Source organism: Pollachius pollachius (assembly GCF_949987615.1).
Source record: "Pollachius pollachius genome assembly, chromosome: 8".
Classification (NCBI taxonomy): Eukaryota; Metazoa; Chordata; class Actinopteri; order Gadiformes; family Gadidae; genus Pollachius; species Pollachius pollachius.
In genome coordinates, this window is record NC_136941.1 from 19,480,573 (window position 1) to 19,493,072 (window position 12,500).

Genomic DNA, 12,500 nt, shown 5'->3' on the forward strand with positions numbered 1-12,500 from the left:
AGGGAATACCTAATCCAATTCTCCCGCCTGTTGCTGCGTAAACAGAAGGCTGGTTCCCTGTTCAGCAACCTGGGACATGTACCGTTGGAGCATCTTTACAGCTTAAGACCTCTGGGATAATGCTGGCGATCATGTGACGCCATGATGTCATCGGTTCAGCGGAGGCACTGCCTGTCTCCCTGACTGACAGCTTGTAACCTATCCCAGCTTCTTTGTCTATAAGTATGTTTTTTCTAGCTAGATGGCCATTTCATGTCCATTAAAAGTCCACATGTTGGGCTTGTGTTCAGTGCTCACATCTCCCCGACACACCCATTCTCCTCCGGAAATCTCTTATACTGCTGCGGTCAGAGGAGCCATATTCCAGGGACAGATGGAGCTAATCATCCCAGCGTTTGGTTTATATTCCCCCTGGGAGCAGATCGGTGGGGTTTAACACATTAACACATGAATCTGGACAGGGTCAGGTGGTGTAATATCACTCAGAAGACAATAATCAAAAACAATCGCACTAAATGTTATTTTCCGTGGTGAACAGAACCGCCTAGCTAGTGAGGAAAGCTAGCGAGGAGATCCAGAGTTATCTCTCTTTCATACTGTACCAGAGGAAACCCTCCCCCCCACACCCTGTCATTCTAACAGAGAATACATGGAACCCCCCGATGCAGAGCCCCATCTGCACTGTGTGGTTCACTCACTCTGCAATGAGACTAGCAGTGGTTCCAGATGTGTCCTGCCTCGCTCACTCTCTCTCTCTCTCGCTCTTTGTGTGTGTGTGTGTGCGTGTGTGAGTGGGTCTGCGTGTGTGTGCATACATGTGTGTATATGTGTCTGCGTATGTGTGTCTGCGTGTGTTTACATACATGTGTATGTGTGCGGTTGTGTGTGTGTGTGTGTGTGTGTGTATGCGTCTGTGTATGTGTGTCTGCGCGTGTGTACATGCGTGTGTGAGTGTGTGTGTCTGCCTGTGTGTGTGTCTGTGTGTGTGTGTGTGTGTGTGTGTGCATGTGTGTGTATGAGTGTATGTGTGTTTGTTCATGCGCGCATGGGTGTCTGTCTGCGTGTGCATGTGTCTGTGTGCATGCTTGTGTGTGTGTGTGTGTGTGTGTGTGTGTGTGTGTGTGTGTGTGTGTGTGTGTGTGTGTGTGAATGGGAACAGGCTTACAGTCGACACCCAGCAACAAGCCTCTATCTGCACACACAACAAAGCAGGCAGCCCATGTGCGTATGCAGCGCAGCGTACCGTGTTGGGGATAGGGTTGTGATTGTGAAATAGCATGTGTTTGGGGGTGCGATGAGGTCACCGCTTTCACGACTAACTGCGACGCCCCGGAATACGGGCGGATGTGCGCATGTCTGTGTGCACGTGCGCTCCACACAGCGCGCTGTGTTGGTGTTTTGTTCCGGACAACACCAATGACGGCGTTCCTCATCCGTCCAGGGTGAGGCCGGGGCCGCTGCTCCGGATTGGGCCGTTGGGTCCAACTGAACTCTCTCTGCTATTGGCTCAGCGTGGAGCAGCAGGGGGGGGATGGCTTCCTGTCTGCCAGGTGCAGCGTCACAGCGGTTAGAGCGGGAGCTCCTCAGCCAAGCCCAGACCCTTCCACCCCCCCCCCCCCCCCCCCCCCCCCCCCCCACACACACACACACACACACACACACACTTAAAGTATGTTGTACGTCCTGGCAGTTTTATTTTATTTTTTTATAAAAAAAGTACTTAGTTGTGTAGCATCTTATCCTAGCTTAGTTTGTTGTATACAGGGATTGGGTTAACCTAGTGATTGTGTACCACATTGAACCATCCTTACTGTGCAGACAGCGATAAATCGGTTCTTCTTCTTCTGACAAATGTGCTTTTAAGTCACTTTGGATGAAAGCGTCTGCTAAATGCCCGAATTGTAAATGTAAGCCTCTCTCTGCAAATGTGTCGTATACACAGCGTTTAAAGCACTGTCTCTGAGGGACAGGTGGGGGTCCAATGTCCTCTGTCCTATGTCATATGTCCACTGTCTCTTATTTCATATTATAGCACAATATATCATGTTAAATCTATTAGACGTAGAACGTAGAACACACTGGGACTAACAGAGTCAGTGTTACCTGCTCTTACAGTCTATTTAACATGAATGAGAAACATTTAGATTCACAGAACACAAGCAGACATTATTATAAAGACATCTTCATCCAAGGAACTTTGGAAAGTTATCTGTTAGAAGTTTGCTGCGACCTATCAAGAGACTTGTATACAGGAGGGTCTCACTACTGTTTTTCTTGTTTTAAATCCGAGGCCAAAGTGGGAAACAAACCTATACCAATAGATACAACTGCGTCCGATACAAACCTTAAGCTTGACTTATTGAATTGGTACATGCTACACAGCCCATGCAGCGATTACCTCATCGTACTACGACTGCAACTCATACACACATATGCGCACGCGCACACACACACACACACACACACACACACACACACACACACACACACACACACAGGCAAGAGGGAGGGCCAGCCGCATTGGGATGTTGGCTTAACGACAGTCAGTTAGAAAAGGGGTGTGGTAGGGGAACAGAGAGAGTGAGAGAGAGAGAGGGAGAGAGAGAGGGAGGGGGGTAAAGGGAGAGATAGAGAGAGAGAGGGAGGGCGGTAAAGGGAGAGAGAGAGAGAGAGAGAGAGAGAGAAGGAGAGAGAGAGAGGAAGGGGGGTAAAGGGAGAGAGAGATAGAGAGAGAGAGAGAGAGAGAGAGAGAGAGAGGAAGGGGGTAAAGGGAGAGAGAGAGAGAGAGAGAGAGAGAGAGAGAGAGAGAGGAAGGGGGGTAAAGGGAGAGAGACAGAGAGACAGAGAGAGAGAGAGAGAGAGGGAGGGGGGTAAAGGGAGAGAGAGAGAGAGAGCGAGAGAGAGAGAGAGAGAGAGAGAGAGAGATAGAGAGAGGAGGAAGGCGGGGGCAGAGAAGCGCCGGGGCGATATAAAAACCAACAGCGACGCATGCTGCTCTTTATCCTGTTCCTCTGCCCTGCTCCAACAGACACAGGAAACCAGCCATACCCCCCCTCCCTCCACACTCACACAGACTCATCCACACCTCTCCACCAAGCCACCCCACTCATTCATCCACTCCCTCACTCCCTAGCTCTCGCTCCCCTCGCCCGCTGCATCGCTCTCGCGCTCTCTCCTCCCCCCCACCCCTGTTCTCTGCCTCCAGTGTTCCCCTTCGTTTCCCCTGCCTCACACCCTCCCTCCCTGCCGCCGGCTGCTGTGTTAGGAGCGCGATGGCCACCGCCATGTGGAGAATGAATGGAGCCGGGGAGAAGATGTCTGGTGCAGCGCTGCTGCTGCTGGGAGCTCTGCTGCTCAACAGTGAGTACCCCACGCCCTCCCTCTCTCTCTCTCTACCGGGATCCGTGCTCTCCTCCCACCCTCTTTACCTGCCTCTCCCTTCTCCCTCCAGCCTGGAGAACAACGGCTCTCATGGTTGGGGTCTCATGCTGGGGTTGTAGTTCTTGCTCTTAATGATGCTCTTAATGAGTGTGTGTGTGTGTGTTTGTGTGAGTGTGTGTGTGTGTCTGGTTATCTGTAGTTGTAAGTATGGATCTAGTTGTAGTTCTTATTTTAGGTGTAGTTTTGGTGAGTTGTCGTCGCAGATGTGGGTCGCGCCGGTTGTAGTAGTAAATTGAGGTGTGGCCGAGTGAGTGGCACTCTGCAGCTGTACGTGTCGCGCACGAGATGGAGAGTCGAAATACACACACCAATGAGACTGACGGTATAGACACAAGGGCAGATGTCTCCCGCTTCTCCTTTTCTGTTGATTTCTTCTCGGGAAATGACAGACAAAGGAAAGTCCCCGCTATGATGACAAATTCATTCATCTGATTCTGATTAACTGCTCTTTTATGCTTGTGTGTGTGTGTGTATGTGTGTGTGTGTGTGTGTGTGTGTGTGTGTGTGTGTGTGTGTGTGAGTGTGTGAGTGTGGTGTGTGTGTGTGTGTTTGAGAGTGTGTCTGTGTCTATGTGTGTGTGTGTGTGTTTGTGTGTGTGTGTGTGTGTGTGTTTGTGTGTTTGTGTGTGTGTGTGTGTGTGTGTGTGTTTGTGTGTGTGTGTGTTTGTGTGTGTGCGTGTTTGAGAGTGTGTATGTGTGTGTGTGTGTGTGTGTGTGTGTGTGTGTGTGTGTGTGTGTGTGTGTGTGTGTGTGTGTGTGTGTGTGTGTGTGTGTGTGTGTGTGTGTATGTGTGTGTGTGTGTGTGAGCTCTGCGCCGGCTTTGTGCTGTGCATAGAGGCACGGTGGGAACGTTTCATGGCGAATTACAGCGAGGGTAGCAGAGAGCAGTATGGTGGTGCTGGTGGGGCTGGGCGGGGGGGGTTGGTGGAGGTGGGGGTGTTGGGCCACAGCACCACCAGGGCCGGCTGCAGACACAAAGAGGTCTGCACAGGAGGGGAAAGTTACCGTTGAGGGTAATTATGCACTACGTCCTGCAGTGTAGTTTGGGTGGAGCCTGCATGCGGCTGGGAGTGTTTGTGCCTGTGTGCGTTTGAATGTTCATCTGTTTGTGTGGATGTGTGTGTTTGTGTGTGTTTTAGTCGACATTGATACACTGGAAAAATGAATAAAACAAATTAAGAGCCGCAGCTACATTGAAAGGGAGAGAAAGGCAATTTCCTCCGCTCCCCGCCGGACCAACCGGCGAGGTCGGGCTCACCGACCGTGTTTCACTGATTAAAACCCCGTCAGGTTAGAGGTTTGTTCCATCTGTAAACACGGAAGCCACATATCTTCATATGTGTGTGTGTGTGTGTGTGTGTGTGTGTGTGTCTGTTTGTGCAAGACGGTCTACCGAATAACGACTTTGTCTGTAAGTCCTAATGCTAATGCATGTGGGAGTGCATCTGTTTGTGTGTTTGCGTGTTTGTGTGTGAGTGTGAGTGTTATTGCTCGTGTGCGTGTGTGGGAGTGTGCATGTACGTATGTCTGTGTGTATGTGTGCGGGCGGTGTGTGTGTGTATGTGTGTGCGCTCGTTTGTGTGTGTGTGTGCGTGTGTGTGTGTGTGTGTGTGTGTGTGTGTGTGTGTGTGTGTGTGTATGTGTGATTCAAATTGCAGGGTGATGTAGGGCTTGGACAGTGTAAGCGTCCCGTCGGTTGTAAACGTAAGCTGGTTCTGTCATGGCCTCCCGTCCCGGTCTAATGACTTCTCCAGACCCACTCAGGACTGGTAAAACGGACACACTTGGACGGATCCACTCCATAAGACACGGCCCCTAACTCCCCTGGATGAGGAGGAACTAACCCCCTAGGAGCAATTTTGACTTGTGAAGGGGAGGAAAACATCATGTGATGGTAGAAAACGTTGGTGCATCCACTTCAGAGCAACACAGTCATGGCGTGTGTCCAGCAGTCCAACCGCTGCTAACTTAATGAAAGTGGAAATCGCATTAAAAGGGACACGCCCTCTTCCCCGCGTGTACACAACAGAAATGCAGCAAGTCATGTACACAGAAATATGTCTTCACTTTAGTCCTCTATGTTTTTGACCTTCTCGATTAAACATGATCCCCTTTGAAGATCCCATGTGCACCAATACCGTCGTTACAAAAGCCACACGTCCATCCGGTCAGATCCAGCCAGGCCGCGCTTCACGTTCCAGTTCTGCTGCTTCCATTCCTGCTTTTCCCCTCTTGACATTCTTCATGGTCGGGTGTGACATGCCCCACTTTATTCAAGGTCTAAAGGCTGAGCGTTTCCACTTTCTATTTTAAGAGGTTGCACCGTGGTGTTGTCACAAGCCATACCTTTACCTGACCCGTCTCGCCCCGCTGCGTACACCCAGCCTCCGTCCCACGCTGAGCCACCGCCCCTCAACCCCCCCGAGACGGTGTGAACTGGCCCACTGCAGTGCACAGTGCTGCGGGAGTCTGGAGGATAGGTCAGAGCGGTAATATACAGCGGATGTGATTGGATGCCGGAGAGAAAATTCCATCTGGAGCGAGTGAGGGTTGTCTCTGTTCAGCCTGATGGGATATACTGGATAAACTGAATATAATATAATATTCTATTCTTGATTCCCAAATCAAGTGCAGTTGATGAGATGCCATCAGCCTGCTCTTTCAGACCCACTGTTGCCTCCAGGCCATTGAGGTCAGTCCTCATTTAGGGAGCCTGGACAGGAAGTGTCCGTGTTTCTCACTTTGTTTCAGCTGCTCTTGGAACGACAGCACATGAAGTCGTCCCTTTGTCATGTCACCCATCGAAATAGAACACAGATGTCGTCGCAGCACATTTCCTGTCTTGTTCTTGCTTTCTGGTTCTTTTGTGTGTGTGTGTGTGTGGGTGTGTCTGTGTGTGTTTGTGTGTGTTTAATCCATGCCACATTGGATTGCCGCTGTGGGTGACATCAGTGATGTCACCACCAGCTCAATGAGTGCCAAAGGAAGAGGCAGCTGATCTCAGGGTTGTGTTAACAAACACTCTGCGTGATTTACATGGACCAAGTATGCAACACACACACACACACACACACACACACACACACACACACACACACACACACACAGAAATAAACCAAAGCCAACGTAGAAATGCCATTGGAGGAATCTGGAAACCATGGGAACCATTTACGGTAAAAAACACATACAAATAAGCACATTTATGGAGGTAGAAGTCATGCTTCAAGGGGAAATGATGCAACACAAATAGAACCACAACATTGGCAATAAGGCAAAATAACGCTAGCAATGTTATTTTAGTTTCTACCCGTTGTATAAACCTGGTTATCTGAATTTCTGAACTCTTAGGGCCGTATTTACATTTATCTGGGAATATCACCAAGGGGGTCAAAACATACATAGATGAAAATGGAAATATTTCACTTTGCTTTTTTCAAGCAATAGCATTGATGTGATAGGCGGGAGAGAGAGAGGAGGAGAGAGAGAGCAGGAAAGGCATCAGAAATGTGTCAAAAGCACTTCTGTGACGAACATGTTTGGATTGGTTTTGCGGGGCCAACGGCCTGCTCACGTTGAAGCCGTCCAGTCCAACAGCCTCTCTGACCAACGCTGCTTTAGTTTATTATGTTCCTGCTTCCCATGGCTTCCATTCAGCCCGGCTGCCGGCCCACAAGTATGTAGTGTTGAAATGGGTACGGTCGCTTCGTCTGCGCATGATGTAATCCAACGCCTCTTGGAAGAGTCTCTCAAAAGATTTTGGGGGAAAACCGGTGCTAGAAATTCTTTCCTTTGTCCCAGAAAATATATATTTTTCCAACTGATTTCTTTGAGTGGAAGTTATGCGGCTACAGGAATCGACCAGTGAGCACGTGAGGGTTGATATCAGCGGTATTGATGAGTCGATATTGTGTTGTGTATGTTGTCCTAGATGGCAGATAAGTGAGTGTTTTTTGTGTGTATCTGTGTGTCTGCGTGTGTGTCCCATGTGTGATTGTGTGTGTCCGTGCATGCCACTAATGTGTCACTGAATCATCCCACTATTCCCCCTTTGTGTCACAGCAGTTGATTGACATTTTGATCGCCTTCCACTAATACAGTCCAGTCATTCAGAGCCATGAGCCGTGAACATTGAGACTGTGAACCCAGTGGCCACACACAAAGGAGTCCCACATTTACTGAAGCACCCACTCACCCTCACTCCCTCAAGACAGTCAGAAGAGTTCCTCGGGGAACACCTAATAGAGAACACAGGGTCCATTGGCCGGAGAGAAGGCCCGCATCACATCACGGGTATCTGTTCTGAATGTCTGCCCCGGTTCTCAGTCAGACCGGGTGTCTCTGCCAACACAAACAAGGGCCAGAATATTGCCACTGTCTTTCTCATGGCCTTGGCCCATCACCCAGCATTCCTCCAGCTCAATGGTGTGATGGAAGCATTCGGTTGCCGTCATCCATTGCGGGTGTGGGCCTTTTACATAAGCCTTTGGCAGAGAGAAGTCTTATGTCAGCCCCCAGGGCGTGTGTTTCGCTGGACCTGGAGTCAAGGCTGAGTATCCATGACCGCTTGCAAGCAGCTTTTCCTTGGAGACACACTGCCTTCAGCCTCACTATCGTATTCTCAGTTTGGTGGAGCCGGTCGCCAACAAACACTTTGTATCACTTTGAGCGGTCCAGTAAACGGCCACATCCTTACTCTGGATTCCCTTTACATCCCTCGTCTGCATGGGATTTTTCCACATTTGCGATAAGGGAACCAAAGTTGATGAACTTCGTTCGAAGCCAGTCAAGCTCTTCCAGGGAAATGTAGACTTATCATAACAAAACCCAAAGTGAGTTGTCACCACCCAATGCTAATCTTCCGCCAGGGAAAAGAGGGGGGTGGGGATGGGGGTCCGGGGTAAGAGTGAGCAGGAGTGCATCATCTAGCAACAATATTTACCTAGTGAAACAGTGCTAATGAATAGCAGGCGCACCGACATTCAAATCTTCCTTTCCCTCCAAATGACTGCAGTTGTGTTCTGGTGAGCATGTTGTTCCTTGTTCCCCTGGCACCCAGCTGCAGGTTTACAGATGTTGGGGCTGTAAAGAGTGGGGAGGGGGGAGGTGGAAGCCATTCCCTCCCAACAGAGGACTCTGCACATGGATCAGCGCAAACTCTAATGCCCAATCATAGAGAATTCCTTTAGACGATTCCTCCAGAAATTCTCGTGTCTCACAGGCTTTAAGCTTTCACACATTCATTGCTGGATCTTAATAAATGGCCTGATGGGTGAAGGTAGAATGCATATTGTGAAGTAAGTGGAGACAGCGCGGCTGTCCAAACCCATTTCAACCCCCAGTTCTGCTCACCAACAGAGGAAACAAGAACAGCTAATTGGCCTTGGCAGGGACCTTTTGCTGCCATAATAATTGCTCCTTGTAATAAATGCTCAGCAAGTCGTTTGGGATGTTTATGGGGACTAATTGAAAGCACAATGTTGCTTTATAGATCTTAACTGGATGGTGTTTGTTTGGGGGGCTGTGCTCATATATGTGTTGCCATATAGGAGGTTCTCCAGAGAGGGAAATATGTGGTGTTTTGCTCAGAATTTTAAAATGTTTGTGTGTGTTTGTGTATGTATGTGTGCGTGTATGCTTGCATGTATGCTTGCAAGCACACAAGCATGTGTGCTTGCGAGCAGAAAAGTGTGTTTGTGTGTATGTGTATGTGTGTGTGTGTGTGTGTGGGTGTGTGTGTGTGTGTGTGTGTGTGTGTGTGTGTGTGTGTATGTGTCAGACCGGTTGTTGATGAGTGAGTGTCCGGCATTTATTTGGAATAGCCTTCTCTGTCCTTTCTGTACTAGCTGCTAGTCTGAATCTCTCTATGAGGCCCGGCTGCCCTCTGATATCCTCTGCTCCGCTCTCCAGAGGCTCATGTCACCGGAGGGCGTTTGAACGTGTCCGCAGACATCTGCTGTTACACAGCCCGGCGCCGCGCAGAGCCCGCTAGGCTGTTAGCCTCTTCTCACCAGCTGCCCGCGGCTAACCAGCCTGTCGCACTAACAAGATAGTTTTACTTACTTCTTAAAACTTTGTCTCATTATTTTTTTTATTTTTTATTTTAGTTATGTATTATTATTTTTAGCTCCAGAAAAAGAGAGGTTGTCATAGAAAAAAATGAGTTCAGAACAATGAATGTGTGTGTGCCTGCCTTTATCTCATTATGTGCTGACATTTCAGACTGGATATTCAATAATAAAAAGCCACATCATAACAACAAGATAATATAAAAACATTCCCATAGCAGCGTGCCGCATTGCAGACGCCATCCAGCCCGGCCTGCCTCCAGTCTGCCGCACGGCCACACAGGCCATGACATAGCTGACATAGCTTAGGTGGGTCCATAATCCCAGGCCTGGTGGGCATTATCTGTAGCCCCCAGCATGTTCACCCCCCGACCACAGAGGGGTCAGCCCACGCTGTGCGCCGTCGCAGCCACATCCTGTCATAGGATGTGCGTGGCAAACATTCCAGAGCTGTTGTTAATTCCTTTTCGAGATTTTCTTTCGTCCCCCCCTTTTGTGTTTTGTCTAAAAACCCCAGAGGAGTGGGTGGGGCCCACAGAGGTCAACGTCTGCCACCATTAGCCTCAGAAACATAAACACTACTCAGGTTTGCCGTCGTGGACCACTAACCCTGGGACGAAGACCCCTCTGGTACAGTGTGGCAGGCTTCCATCCACAAGAGGATGCGTGAGCTCGTCACCGTGGTTACACAAGCGTAGTTCTATCGCAGCAGAGTCCAGCTTGATCATCACTGTCTGTGTCTGTCTCACTGCCTGTCTGTCTATCCGTGCAAATCGTGGTGGCCTGGGGCTGAGGGCCCGAGGCCTTGTGGAACTCCACTGACCTGTAGTGAAGCTCCTGAGCATTATGAATGGACCTCAGTGTGCAGTGCTGACGGGCCCCAAAACGAGATCCTCATGTCCTTGAGTCAGTCCACCCTCCAGGAGCATTCCACGCTCAGGACGCTTCCCGCAGGCCCTGGACACTGCCAGGAGGGCTCTGGGACCCGACCCGAGGGTTACTGATCGTGACTGTCCCGTGAAGGACTCGAGGGAGGGAGGGGTGGGGGTGGGGGCGGGGGGCGTGAGGGGGAGACAGGGCGGACGCCAGGGCGCGGCTGCAACACATCTGGAAAAATAGGAACGTGTGTGGATTTAGAGGAATGGGCCGGTTGTGGGGGGGGGAGCAGGTGTTCAGGGTTACAGTGTTATCTCTGAGGATTGGGTGGAGGACCGAGTCATGTGGACGGAGGCTGTAGTGTAAAAAAAACGGGAGGAAGTGAAGGGCTCCCTGAGGGTGGGGTTCGGGGGGCGGTTGGGGCCTTACGGCAGCTGCACTTCTCCTCCCCTCTACCGGCTCAGTTATTTCACCCACAAAGGAGAAGGAGACGTCCTTATGAAGACCATGTGCAGTAGGACCGCCGCCATGTTTCTACTACCTACTCGCCCCCCCCCGCCCCCGGTCTTACCAAAGACACCTCTCCTCAGACATGGAAGAGCAGCTGGTTGACCAGGGTGAAAGAGTGCTAGGGTGCTAGGGTGCTAGGGTGCTAGGGAGCTAGGGGGCTAGGGGGCTAGGGGGCTAGGGTGCTAGGGTGCTAGGGGGCTAGAAAGCTAGGCTGCTAAGGCTCTCGGTGGCTACGGTGAGGTACGGACAGGGGGAGGTAAGATTGGAGGTCCCTCATTGCTACTTCGTAGTAAAGATGTGCAGTGTGTGAGTGTGCAGACGCATAGACACACAGAGACACAAACACATGCACACATATTGAGAGCATAGACACACACACACACACACACACACACACACACACACACACACACACACACACTCACACACACACACTAGTATCTATTATGAAAAGATCCTCCTACATGCCAGGGTCGCACGAGAGCCAGGTGGCCGAAGCCCAGAGAGAATGTTTGGGGGTGTGGATGATGGCTGAAAGTAGACCTGGTTATAGTATAGTATAGAACAAAGTAAAGCATGCAGCCTCCACAACTTATCAACCCCTCCCCACCCCTTTAAAGTGTGCAGCCTCGGTGAAGAGATATCTGGGGTTCTGGCTGTCACGTCGCCAGCCCCTGGCCCCCCCACATCTGCCATGGAGACCCTGTTTGCTATGGAAACACGGGCCATAAAAAAACAGAGAGCAATCCCAGCCCTGCCATTCCAGTGGAAAGAGCACATTCATGAAGGAACAGCAAGGCACCGCATGGATCCATCGGAGGGACTGTCAGGGAAGGCTTTCAGTCTTTTATTCTGGTTAAGTGCGAACACATTGTTTTGAGGATTGTTTAGCAACCTCAAACCACTTGACAGTTCGGTGGTTAAAAAACGACTTACGTCTTAACTCATTGGCCCTTCTCAGATGGTAACGATATTTCTCGGCATATGAGTGACTATCGGATGTAAGACTCGGTGGCTGGATCTTTACAGATATTCAATAATGTTGAGGAAGAAATCCCCCCCATGCGCTCTGTGTTGAGTGGAATATGAAGGGGATTACATTGCCCGTTTGGGCTATGTCAGCCATCAGAACACATATAGGAAGTGTCCTTATGAGCGTCATTCTGAATAAAACACTCCAAAAGGTAAATGAATGTTTATGTGAAAGGAAGTGCAAAATCCTATTGAATTACATTTCCTCCACCAGGGGATAGTTAAGGGTAAAAAGCACTTAGGAAAAATCCAAATGCACCCTGACATGGCTGTGTAAAACATCCCTGGCTTTGCCCTAGCGTATAATTGCTGCTGATGGATTGGACCACAAGCTGCTTGAAGAGGCAGAACTTGAACCATCACTCCCGTCTATCGTGTCCCACTCTGCCTCCAAGCCATGAGCCAGCCCCGCTTCAACTGCCACAACCATTCCCCCTGCACACCGCCGACAAGCCTGGGAACACCCACCGGGGCCAGCCACAGCACCCGGCCCCACCACCCCACCACTGGGCCCCAAGGCCCCACCACTGATGTAGATGATGGAGGAGGAGAAGCAGGAGGAGGAGGAGGAGGAGTA

General features: G+C 50.2%; 1 protein-coding gene across 1 annotated transcript in view; it reads left to right on the forward strand.

The window, feature by feature from the left end:
* The first annotated feature begins 3,031 nt into the window (after positions 1-3,031).
* The window catches only part of cd34 (CD34 molecule), an 18,652-nt gene continuing 9,183 nt past the window's right edge, over positions 3,032-12,500 (forward strand). Inside the window, exon 1 of the mRNA XM_079742053.1 lies at positions 3,032-3,360. Coding sequence (XP_079598179.1) covers positions 3,273-3,360 — 88 coding nt within the window. The 5' untranslated portion in view covers positions 3,032-3,272. The remainder of the gene's footprint in view (positions 3,361-12,500) is intronic.